The following is a 12,142-nucleotide window of genomic DNA, read 5'->3' as shown; positions in this document are numbered from 1 at the left end:
GGTTTCAATTAATGATTTTCTTTTCTTAAAAGTGACCATGTAGAAAATTGTGGAAACTAGGAAAAAGCAAACAATGCATGAAACATGGACAAACTATATTTTTACTTTCAGTGAAACAAGTGTGATCAAGTTTACGTTTTAAAAAAAAAAACATGTTGGTTGTCAACCAGTAATTTGTCATTGTGAGCTTACATTTGGATCCATGCATTCAGTTCAATTCTTTTCCAGCTGTTGGAGGACAATGTTGTCAGCTTTGTGAAGAATGAGATGAAAATGATTAAGAAGAGTTTAAGTCCAGATTATACAGGATACTTAAAGAGTCACAGTGAAGATGAGAAGGTTTCGAAAAATGAGGATGAGGAAGAGCAGAGGAGGAGCAACAGAGATGCAGTTGTGAAGATCATTCTGCACTTCCTGAGGAAAATGAAGCAGGAAGAACTGGCAGACTGTCTGCAGAGCAGTAAGAGGATTTCTCTAAACATGTGAAATAGTGGTTAAATAACGTGAAATTTGTATATTAACTTATTTCAGTTCATGTTTCTTAATTTTTTTTTCTTTGACAATTTCCCAATTTCCCAGTGGGCCGGCATACACTTAAATCTACACTGAAGAAGAAGTTCCAATGTGTGTTTGAGGGAATTCCTAAAGCAGGTAACCTAATACCGCTGAATGAGATCTACACAGAGCTCTACATCACAGAGGGAGGGACTGCAGCGGTCAATGATGAACATGAGGTCAGACAGATTGAAACAGCATCCAGGAAACCAGACAGACCAGAAAAAATAATTAAACAGGAAGATATATTTAAAATATCATCTGGAAGACAAAAACCAGTCAGAACAGTGCTGACAAAGGGAGTGGCTGGCATTGGAAAAACAGTCTTAACACAGAAGTTCACTTTGGACTGGGCTGAAGACAAAGCCAACCAGGACATCCAGTCCATATTTCCATTCACTTTCAGAGAGCTGAATGTGCTAAAAGAGAAAAAGTTCAGTTTGGTGGAACTTGTTCATCACTTCTTTACTGAAACTAAAAAAGCAGGAACCTGCAGCTTTGAAGACTTCCAGGTTGTGTTCATCTTTGATGGTTTAGATGAGTGTCGACTTCCCCTGGACTTCCACAACACTGAGATCATAACTGACCCTACACTATCCACCTCAGTGGATGTGATACTGACAAACCTCATCAAGGGGAAATTGCTTCCCACCGCTCGCCTCTGGATAACCACACGACCTGCAGCAGCCAATCAGATCCCTGCTAATTTTGTTGACGTAGTGACAGAGGTCAGAGGATTCACTGACCCACAGAAGGAGGAGTACTTCATGAAGCGATTTAGAGATTTGAAGCTGGCTAGCAATGTAGTCTCCCATATCAAGACATCACGGAGCCTCCACATCATGTGCCACATCCCAGTCTTCTGCTGGATCACTGCTACAGTTCTCAAAGACATGATTCAGAAAATCAGAGAGGGAGGAGAGCTGCCCAAAACACTGACAGAGATGTACATCCACTTCCTGGTAGTTCAGGCAAAAGTGAAAAAGACCAAGTATGATGGAGGAACTGAGACAGATCCACACTGGAGTCCAGAGAGCAGGAAGATGATTGAGTCTTTGGGAAAACTGGCTTTTGAGCAGCTGCAGAAAGGAAACCTGATCTTCTATGAATCAGAACTGATAGAGTGTGGCATCGATATCAGAGCAGCTTCGGTGTACTCAGGAGTCTTCACACAGATCTTTAAAGAGGAGAGAGGACTGTACCAGGACAAAGTGTACTGCTTTGTCCATCTGAGTGTTCAGGAGTTTCTGGCTGCTCTTCATGTCCATCTGACCTTCGTCAACTCCGGAGTCAATCTGCTGGAAGAACAAGAAAAAGCTTATCATGACTCTGAAACAAGAAAATCTGCAGAGACTCATTTGTACAAGAGTGCTGTGGATAAGGCGTTGCAGACTTTAAATGGACACCTAGACCTCTTTCTTCGTTTCCTCTTGGGTTTTTCACTACAGACAAATCAGACTCTCCTACGAGGCCTACTTACACAGACAGGGAGTTGCTCACAGACCAATCAGGAAACAGTCCAGCATATCAAGAAGAAGCTCAGTGAGAATTTGTCTGCAGAGAAAAGCATAAACCTGTTCCACTGTTTAAATGAACTGAACGATCATTCTCTTGTGGAGGAGATCCAACAGTCCCTGAGTTCAGGAAGTCTCTCCACTGATAAACTGTCTCCTGCTCAGTGGTCAGCTCTGGTCTTCATCTTACTGTCATCAACAAAAGATCTGGATGTGTTTGACCTGAAGAAATACTCTGCTTCAGAGGAGGCTCTTCTGAGGCTGATGCCAGTAGTTAAAACTTCCAGTAAAGCTCTGTAAGTTATAAGTTTTATGCTCGAAAGACACTGCTATCACTTTAACAGGGGGAAAATGACCATAATATTTCATTTATGTCCCATCAGGTTGAGCAGCTGTAACCTCTCAGTGAAAAGCTGTGGAGCTCTCACCTCAGTTCACAGTTTTCAGTCCTCCAATTTGACAGAGCTGGACCTGAGTAACAATGACCTGAGAGATTCAGGGGTGAAAAAGTTGTCTTCTGGACTGACAAATTTACACCTACAACTAGAAACGCTCAGGTCAGGCTTATAAAAATAATTTAAAGTGTGTTTTTAACCCTAGGTTTGTAGTCCCGAGTTGGTAAAGACTACTGCAAGTTTTTATTTTAGACAACTGATGTTTAATTTCCTGCAACATATGATTTTTCTTATTTTCTTTTATTTGATAGTCTTGTTAAAAGCATGCAAATCAATCGTCTTATAAATGTGCAAATTCCTATTACTCATGTTGTCTGTGAAGGTTCTTAATCATCCAGATCATCGTAGTCTAAATAGCTTGGAAAGAGAAGCATCTGGACTTCTTTAAGTTGCTTGAAGACATTTTACTCATTTTTACTAATTTTACTCATCCGAGAAGCTTCGTCAGAACTGAAGAAGTGTCTCATAGTAAAGTGGTGCACATTCCTTTCCAAGCTCCTTAGTACTAAATGAGATCTCGTGAAATATTCAAAAGCTTTTTCCCAAATGAACTTGCAAAGACTATAAAACAGGTAAAGACTACAGGCCATTCAATCCTTATGCAACCGTTGCAAGAGCTTGGTCTGCATAGCCAGCAATAGGTTGGACTCATTTCCGGTGCGTGATGGACTCTGCCAGGACTGCCGTTTGCGACCGATTCTGTTCATTTTTATCTACACAGTTTCTAGGCATAGCCAAGTGGTTGACCACTTTCCATTGGGTGGCCGAGGAATCTAATCTCTGCTTTTCACAGATGATATGGTTCTTTTGGCTTCATCGAGTGACGGCCTCCAGCTCACACAGTAATGGTTCACGGCCAAGTGTGAAGCGCTGGGAATGAGAATCAGAACCTCCAAATCTGAGGCCATGGTTAGCAGCCGGTAAAGGGTGACATGCCCACTCCGGGTCAGGGACGAGTTCCTGCTCCAAGTGGAGGAGTTTAGGTATTTTGGGGCCTTGTTCATAAGTAATGGGAGAAGGAAGTTGGAGATCAACAGATGGATTGGTGTGGCGGCTTCAGTGATGCGGAAGCTGTACTTGTCTGTAGTGGTAAAGAGAAAACTGAGTTTAAAAGAAAAGTTCAATTTACCGGTCGATCTACGCCCCTACCCTCACCCATGGTCACGAGCTGTGTGTCGTGACTGAAAGAACGAGATTGCTGATACAATCGGTGGAAATGAGCTTTCTCTGAAGGGTGGCTGGCCTTTCCCTTCGAGATGGGGTGAGAAGTATGGCCATCTGGGAGGGGTTCAGAGTAGAGCTGCTGCTTCTCCACATCGAAAGGAATCAGTTGAGGTGGTTTGGGCATCTGACAAGGATGCCTCCTGGGTGAGGTGTTCTGGGCATGTCCCACCAGGAGGAGCCCCTGGGGTAGACCCAGGACACACTGGAGAGATAATATCTTTAGGCTGGCATAGGAATGCCTGGGTGTTCCCCCGGAGAAGCTAGAGGAGGTGGCCGGGGAGAGGGAAGTCTGGTCTTCTCTGCTTGGGTTGCTGCCCCCAAAATTACATGCGCTATTGCCGGTTCAGCCAACAGAAAGCAAGTTGAAAATGTCTTGTTTTTTTACTTTCAATTATAGCTAATTAAATTTGTTTTTGGTAACTCAGTGGCCAGTGGTGAGTATATCTAGTATTTACTTTCAAAACCCAACCCAACACCTCCAGTATAATTTTATTTCCCAAGAGAAACGTAATCTTTGTATTAACCCTCTGGGGTCGCCGGATGCGCCGGCGCGTCAAAATCACATAACCAATTTAAGACGACACAGCTACAAGATGCAGCGCGTCAGAGTCTCCATGTCAACTTGGGTCGAAAGTGCGGACTTCAAACTATATACCAGTTTTTGAATTGTGTCGATGGGCCATGTAAAACCAGAATTATGATAAAAAATACATGCGATTTTTTTTTTCTGAACAAAACAGTGGTGTTTACAGCGGGAAGAATGGTAAAAACAGCGTTTTCTACAGACAGCGCTAGCAAACACTCTCCGCTTGCGAGCGAAAAAAGAAAAAGAAAAAACACCCCTTCCCTATTGGTGTTACAGTTTACCATGTCAGCCAATAAAAAAAATGATAAGGCAACATGTGACATTTGGTTGTTTAGGGAGAAGGGGAAGTTTTAGGAGTGACACCCGCGATGGAAAGCGGGCGAGCGAAAGAAAGAGAGGGAGAGAGTTTTCATATGTGAGACATTAGTGACGTTTAGCGTGTTTGGAGGCTGTAGTTAGTGTGTTGTGTAGTTATTGTTTTGTATTGTGTGTCAGTTATACTGCTGAATTTCATATTTGCTCCAAAAAAGCTGTCAAAGGCAGATTCCAGTGTAAACGCTGTCTCCACATGGAAAACAGGACTGATGCACCTCCTGCTGTCAGACCTGCAGGGTTTAGGACTGTGGTGTTCTCCTCTGTCTTATACTGAACACAAACTACATTTTTTGGACTGGCACAAATAATTTTTGTGCCTTCTTATTTGATGCAGCACACATGATTGTTCTGTAAATAGATTTAAATGGTTATATAAAAAACGCCTGAGGCCTTGGCTGCATTTTTAGGTACCATATAACTTTGTTGTTTGCAAAACTTGTGCATAATTTTTAGAAATGTACAATTTCTATTTGCATTTCAAGTTATGAAAAATGATTCGTTAAACATGTTTGTGGGTTTTACAGTAAAAAATATAACTTTTTTCTACTCGGATTTTGAATTTTTTGTCTGAATTTAGATCAACTGTGCGAATATAGTATACCAAAATGAATAAATAAGTCAAATTTCAGATGTTTGAGGTTGTGCTGAAAATAATGATACCAAACAAGGCAAGAAAAACATATTTTAAAGGTGAAATATAGAGGTAAAATCAAAAGTAGTCAAAAACGGCCAATTATACCCTGGACCTCAGAGGGTTAATTGGTTTCTCTAACACTTTCTGAATGATCTCTGCAGGCTGTCTGGCTGTCTGATCACACAAGAAGGTTGTTCTTCTCTGGCGTCAAGTCTGCCCTCTAGGGGCTCCCATCTGAGAGAGCTGGACATGAGCTACAATCATCCAGGAGAAGCAGGCGTGACTCTACTGAAGAATCTGAAACTTGAAACTCTAAGGTATGGAGAGGCCTGTGCAGCCATAGAGAGTGCCTGATAGAGGAGCTGAATAGTTTTCAGTTCTTCACTCTGTTCCTGTGTGATTATTCAAATAACACATATTCAAAATAAAGCAATAACACATACTCGAGCTTTTAAAATTGCACACAACAGAAACTGTTGAGCAGAAATAAAAGAAATTTCTTAAGAAGTTCTCCAAAAAACGCCTACCATTTTCAAGAACATCAGCGGTTAAACCCTTTCCAAACTGATCTGTGCAAATAAAAAATCTTTAATTGTTACTTTCTGACTGTGGATTAGATAAATTTAACCTCTGTACCGAGATCAGTTCACAACATGTTTAACACAACAACTAGATACAAGAGGAAGCTAATAGCCTAGCTCTATAAAAACTGGAATTAATTGTAATAACAACAATTTTGGCCTCATTTTGCAACCAGAAGCCAAATAAGTTATTTAATGAAGAAGTCTTCAATCACAAGTCAATGAGCATATGATTTTAAAGTCTGACATTCCAGTTTCTCCCCCACCTCCTTTCAGGGTGGAGCCTGCTGGAGAACATTGGTTGACACCAGGTCTGAGGAAGTGTAAGTGTGTTTTTAATGTGATTCATGAAAACAAAGCAGCACACATTTAACCATCTTCAAACTGTCATATCACTCATTCACATCTCTCATGTCAGGAAACATCATCAAAGTGTCAATCAATGAACAGATGATGGATCAATAACTGCAGCTGGATTGTGTTTGTTCTCTCCATCAGATTCCTGTCAACTCACAATCGACACAAACACAGTAAATAGAAATCTCAAACTGTCTGACAACAACAGGAAGGTGACACGTGTGGAGGAGTTTCAGTCATATCCTGATCATCCAGACAGATTTGATGATGGGTATCCTCAGCTGTTGTGTAAAAATGATCTGATTGGTCGCTGTTACTGGGAGGTTGAATGGAGAGAACTGGCTGAGATATCAGTGAGTTACAGAAAAATTGAAAGGAAAGGAGACAGTAATGACTGTTTGTTTGGAAGGAATGATCATTCATGGAGTCTGTACTGCTCTCATGACTATGGATTTGATGTTTATCACAATAAGAAAAAAACATGCATCTCCCCCTATTCCTCCTCCTCCTCTGTCTCTAACAGAGTAGCAGTGTATGTGGACTGTCCTGCTGGCACTCTGTCCTTCTACAGAGTCTCCTCTGACACTCTGATCCACCTCCACACCTTCAACACCACATTCACTGAAACTCTTTATCCTGGGTTTGGGTTATGGTTTGGTCAGTCTGGTGCTTCAGTGAGTCTGTGTGTAGGTTAGTCTAAAGAGTGTCCTCCTGTTAGAGAAACACTCTGACTGTTGAACAGATAGTTCAGTCTGTACATGTCTGTCTCTTTCACTTAGAAACACGTTTTCAGACTCATGGATTCAATCAGTTGATGTTTTAAACTGTTCCGAATAATTCCTTGTAAACATATTCGTCTTCACCCCGCTAAATATGGAAGCTATTCCATATGTTGTTTTTCTCTCTTTTTCTAGTCCAAGCATCATAGTGAATACCAGTTTGTTGTTTCTATAAAACTCAGTGCAGCTGAGATAATTCAGTTCATCTCAGCTCTAGTTAGTTTGTTGCAGATGAGACAAACTGTGATATCAGAGAGGAGTCACAGAGCTTATCCAAAAGATCAATTTACAAAGTGCTCAGATATTGACACATTATTGTCAAGTGGACACAAATTTCAAGAGCAGTCAGGGCTCATTGTGATGTTTAGTTTTGTTTTCAAAATTATGAAATGATAGTTGGACCTTCACTTGCTTCAGATGAACAGAATCAATTTTTTGGGATGAGCCTTGAATCTGGATTGTTTTCATATTTTGCATTTTTTACACAATGTTCCTGTTTTACTAGCTGGGGCCACATCCTCATTTAGGTTGAACAGTGTTTCTAGTAGTTAATAGGAGATGAGTTGAGCATGAATTGTTTCAGGCGCAGACTCTGATTCAACAGGAAAAGTTCACGTTTATTAGTAAACACTCAGCCCCAGAATGAGCTCCGCCAAGGCAGAGAATGTGAGAGCGAGAGAGAGAGAGAGAGCAGACAATAGTAAACAATATATAGCCCAGCGTGAGCCAGCCAGAGAGACCCGGGGACCATGACAAATTGAGGCTGCGGTTTGGGGAAGGCCTCAGAGGGGACAGGCAGCAGATCCCAGGTCGGGCAGATCCCCATGTGCTAAAGAGAAGTAAATGAGTTGAAAAAGGGAGGGGTGCACGAAAATGAACAGTCTGTAATGCTGGGAATCGTTTCTTTCTTTATTGTAATGTAAATATGTTTCTGTAACTCTAATAAAGCCATTCTTCATGTCATGTGTGGTAACACTGAATCAAATGTGTTTTTACCTTTGCTAAAACAGTCAAAATCATAATTCACAGAGCTTTTGAAACGACCAATCTGAAACCTAATCAGTTTTGATTTTTGATCCATAATAAATGTATTTGTTTCAAGATAAAAGTATCTTACATTATATAGCCAGGTTCCAGACTCAAGTTTGAAATACACAATACAGTGTTTGCCCCCTTCCTGATTTCCTTTTTTGTGTATGCTTGTCACACTTAAATTTTTCAGATCATCAAACAAATTTAAATATTAGACAAAGATATCACAAGTAAACACAAAATACTGTTTCTAAATGACAGTTGTTATCAAGGGGAAAAGGTGTTGTGAGACACAGCAGTGCTGCACAGCCTCATTCTCATTATTTTCTTTTAACATAGACAAAATGTGTGGGTCATTTACTGGTATGGTATTTAATCTGCATCATGGTGCCAAAGTTTTCTAACCTAATGAGTAGACTCAGGCTACTATTAAAGGTTTACAAGTTTGTTTACAGTAACGCAAGAGTGATTATGGTAGAACTGAACTGAGACATGAGCGTCTGTGGGAGAGATGTTCAGAGTTTACCAGCTTACTCAGGTGTTAGGTTGTACTGATTTCGTATTGGTTCAGCAGTCTTACTTGTTGTAAGCTGGAATTAGTGACTTGGAGGAAGGCAACGAGTTGAAAGGCTGAAATCTACAGCTTGACAGTTGGTGGAGAAAACACAGGCAGGTGATTCACAGGTGAAGGCAGGTGGCCGGCTGGGAGTTCCAGACTTCTCTCACAAGCCCAGCTCAAGTTTTCTAAGAAACAGCACAGTAATTCCAGGTGGAAACATGGAGACACAAGGTTGCCACAACAACACCACAAGGTAAAACCTCTAAATCAGTAAAACCAAATTCCCACCATGATAACTGATAGAAAAAATATTATGCAACACTCCCTGAAATTAAAGCTGAATAACATTGGAAGTGTGGGAATAAAGGAAAATATATCATTGCTAAATATGGCTTGCATCACGAGCATTTTATTAAAACTTCTATTAAAGGTGTAGCTGTAGTGATTTTATATACACATTGCAAACTGTGCCTATAAAGAGTTGATGCTCAGTCTATTTAAGGTCATAAGCTTCGTCTGGTGTGATGGTCCCGACGATACATTGTGTAAGTGACTTTGAGCAGTAGAAGGTTAATGCATACACGCTTACAAATACAAACAATTATAAAAGATAGCCTAGGCCGAAGGCCTGGAATCCATTTAGCTTGAAATTGCATTTGTGCCCTGCCCAGCAACAAGTGATGAAAGAGGAATTAAGAAAATTTTAAGTCAACAGGAAACATCTGGAAGATGTGAGGGTCGAAACAAACTGCCATATATGATAATATGTTGATGAAAAAGGGAACTTGTCTAACTGTTTTTAGCTTTTTAAGTTGATCATTTACTGTAACTGATGTATGTCATACTCTTTGCTGATGCATGAAGGGGCTGAACCCTGACATATTAAAACCATCCTGAAGTGTGCTTTTGGGCGAAGATCTATGCTGATGTGTTGCAGTATACATCTCCCCATGCGTGTGTTCAATAAAATCATCATTTGACTGAACTCTTCTGGGCCAGTGTTGGTTTGTTCTTATCCTCAATATTTGGAAATCGGGACAGTTTTGGGGGCTCGTCCGGGATATTGAGGAGAGGAGTTTTTGGAGGTTTGGAGGCCCGAGGGTGGTCAGATGGATGGACACGATCCAGTGGTTCGACTGAGTGGACTGGGCCCTGACAGAAAAGGTAAGCACATACCTGTTGATTAATGTCCGAAATGTGCTGGATTGGAAAACAAAATTAAAAAGTCTGCTTAGTAGATTACTGGTGAATGTTTGTGTTGATTTTGGTTAATTGTTGAGAATAAATTAAAGCTTTGAAGTAATCATAAAAAATCTTTGAGAATGAAAGTACTGAGTTAACAAGATAAAGAAGTGAGATGACATGTTAAGCAAACTTACAGCAAAATTCACTGTGTATGCTATTGTTTCCTTTCAAGTAATCTCCTCTTCTCCTGCGCCAACGTTGACCACTACCGTGCACAGGGGAGTCTGGGACTCCTGATAAAACCTCTCCTCTGTCACTCAAAAACATGTTGTTTGGGATGGTAAGGCCGACAGCTGGAAAGGATGGAGGCTGACAAAATCCATAGTTTGTTCACTGGGACACCGAAGAGTGAGGAGAACAGTCAGGGTCCAATGTTCCCTCTAAGCTGCGCGTGTGCGCATTTGCGCACTGCTGGCACAGTCTCTGCGCAGAAAAAATCTGCGTTGCGCACCAAAAAAAAATCTAACCTGAATTGAAATTAAAGTAAATACGTTAACAAATCTGTTTTGCAGTGTTAGTAAGTGACTGGCTGCTCCAGTATGGGATTAAAACGATGCCACCTTATCCCATAGTCCAGCCAATCACGCGATTCACATTCATATATACGCAGCTAATCAACGTTGTTGACAGGCTATGACAGCGTCCTTATGTGCCGACACCAGTGTTTAAGCTAACAAAGCTGCGTGGCTGATGAGGAGTGAAGCCATGTTAATGACAACGTGTACAACCATTGGAGATGTGAGCAGGACAGACGGAACAACTGACGGAAAAAGTGTGGACCAGTTTTTAAATTGTGTTGATAGGCCACGTAAAACCAGAGTTATGATAAGAAAAAAATTGCAATGTTTGGTTTTCTTCCTGAATACTATCGTTGTTTATATTTACTGCAGGAAGAAACGGTAAAAAAGGCATTTTATGAGGAAAACGCTCGAAAGCGCTCCCCGCCTGTGAGCAAAAACAAAACCAAAAAAACCCCACCCTTTCCTATTGGTTGAAAAATGTACCATGTCGACCAATCAAAACATGGCATTTAGTTGTTTAGGGAGAGGGGAAGTTTTAGGAGTGATGGCTAGTGATGGGATTTCCGGCTCTTTTTAGAGAACCGGTATTATTAACAACAATATAAAATTATGTACAAAAGGAATTACTACTGTAAAAAAGTGGTTTTATTTATATATGTTTATATATAAATATATACTGTGGTCCCTAGAGACAAAGCACGTACAAACTCCAAAAAGCACGTATAAATTCCAAAACACATTTCTAGCGTTAACTGAACTTCCAAAACAGAGCTACCTAGATCACTTAAATTACACAATTGAAAGCATATGTGTATTGTTTGTGTATTTATACACAAGCACTCATATATATTCAAATAATTTAAAAAAAAAAGTTCATTTACCTGTTACTACCACACACCAAATCCTGTCGTTGGTACTTCTTGGCTTGTGTAGCCTCTATGAACAAAAGCTCAACACTGCGCCTAGCATCCTGGAGCACTTCTGTTGTGTTTTGCACGTGTTTTGGAGTTTGTACGTGCTTTGTCTCTAGGGGCCACCGTAAATATACTTTTATTTATTCACTCCACATGAAATGTAATAAATAAATCATATAATACAAAAACCAACTATTTACATTTCAACTTTAAACTATTTAAATTTTCAGCTTTTTCCTTTTAAACAAATTTAAAGTGAAACAACACAAAACACTGCAAACCACAACACAATTAAATATAAATTAAAATATGAAAACAAAAAGAACATGTACATTCTCTGTCATATGGGCCTGCATGAATAAATTTTCTGAATCCTTTATCATCTGCAACTGAAAATAGTTGTGGATGATTACTATACCTTTCTAATGTGACATTGTTGTCCCTGGCTCTCTTTCTCTGTCTCTCCCTCCCGCTCTGTTCCTGTGCTACTGCAAGTGTAACTACCACCCCTCCCCCATCTTATAGTGGACAGAAGTTATTTTTTGAAGTGGCACAAATAATTTGTGTAGCATCAGATTTGATGCAGAACAGCTGATTGTTCTGTAAATAGTTCGAAATGTTTGTTTAAAAAAAATGCCATTTTTAGGTAAACAGCTGCAAAAAACTTCGTTGTTTGCAAAACTCAGTAACCTTTTTGAAGAAGCAACTATATAATTAATTGCCCAACATTGGTCATTATATACTGTATTTTGCATCACAGAGAGTTACAGGACTCTCTCCCAGACCATAGACTCATACTCATAATACAAGT

The 12,142-nt window shown here is 40.2% G+C and overlaps 1 protein-coding gene and 1 long non-coding RNA gene across 2 annotated transcripts; one reads left to right on the top strand and one right to left on the bottom strand.

The window, feature by feature from the left end:
- The first annotated feature begins 1,738 nt into the window (after positions 1-1,738).
- Positions 1,739-8,023, top strand: LOC116311892 (stonustoxin subunit beta-like). The gene is made up of 5 exons (XM_031729115.2): positions 1,739-2,365; positions 2,453-2,626; positions 5,505-5,660; positions 6,201-6,247; positions 6,423-8,023. Exons 1-5 carry the CDS (start codon positions 2,334-2,336, stop codon positions 6,974-6,976), a joined length of 963 nt encoding a protein of 320 aa, XP_031584975.2. The 5' UTR covers positions 1,739-2,333; the 3' UTR covers positions 6,977-8,023.
- Positions 8,024-9,647: 1,624 nt separating this feature from the next.
- LOC120436101 lies at positions 9,648-11,804 on the bottom strand. The gene is made up of 3 exons (XR_005610137.1): positions 11,750-11,804; positions 10,031-10,229; positions 9,648-9,803 (listed from the first exon to the last, which is right to left on the bottom strand). It is a non-coding gene; the product is annotated as an uncharacterized LOC120436101 (long non-coding RNA).
- Positions 11,805-12,142: the final 338 nt, after the last annotated feature.

The sequence above is a fragment of the Oreochromis aureus genome, linkage group 23 (assembly GCF_013358895.1).
Source record: "Oreochromis aureus strain Israel breed Guangdong linkage group 23, ZZ_aureus, whole genome shotgun sequence".
In the NCBI taxonomy this organism is placed as follows: Eukaryota; Metazoa; Chordata; class Actinopteri; order Cichliformes; family Cichlidae; genus Oreochromis; species Oreochromis aureus.
The sequence above is the reverse complement of the archived record's forward strand: the minus strand, read 5'-3'. Positions and strand labels throughout refer to the sequence as shown.

Coding starts and splice junctions, on each gene's coding strand:
- LOC116311892 (XM_031729115.2), top strand. CDS start 2,334: ATGCCAGTAGTTAAAACTTCCAGTAAAGCTCT. Junction 2,366..2,452: donor AAAACTTCCAGTAAAGCTCT/GTAAGTTATAAG, acceptor ATGTCCCATCAG/GTTGAGCAGCTGTAACCTCT. Junction 5,661..6,200: donor CTGAAACTTGAAACTCTAAG/GTATGGAGAGGC, acceptor ACCTCCTTTCAG/GGTGGAGCCTGCTGGAGAAC.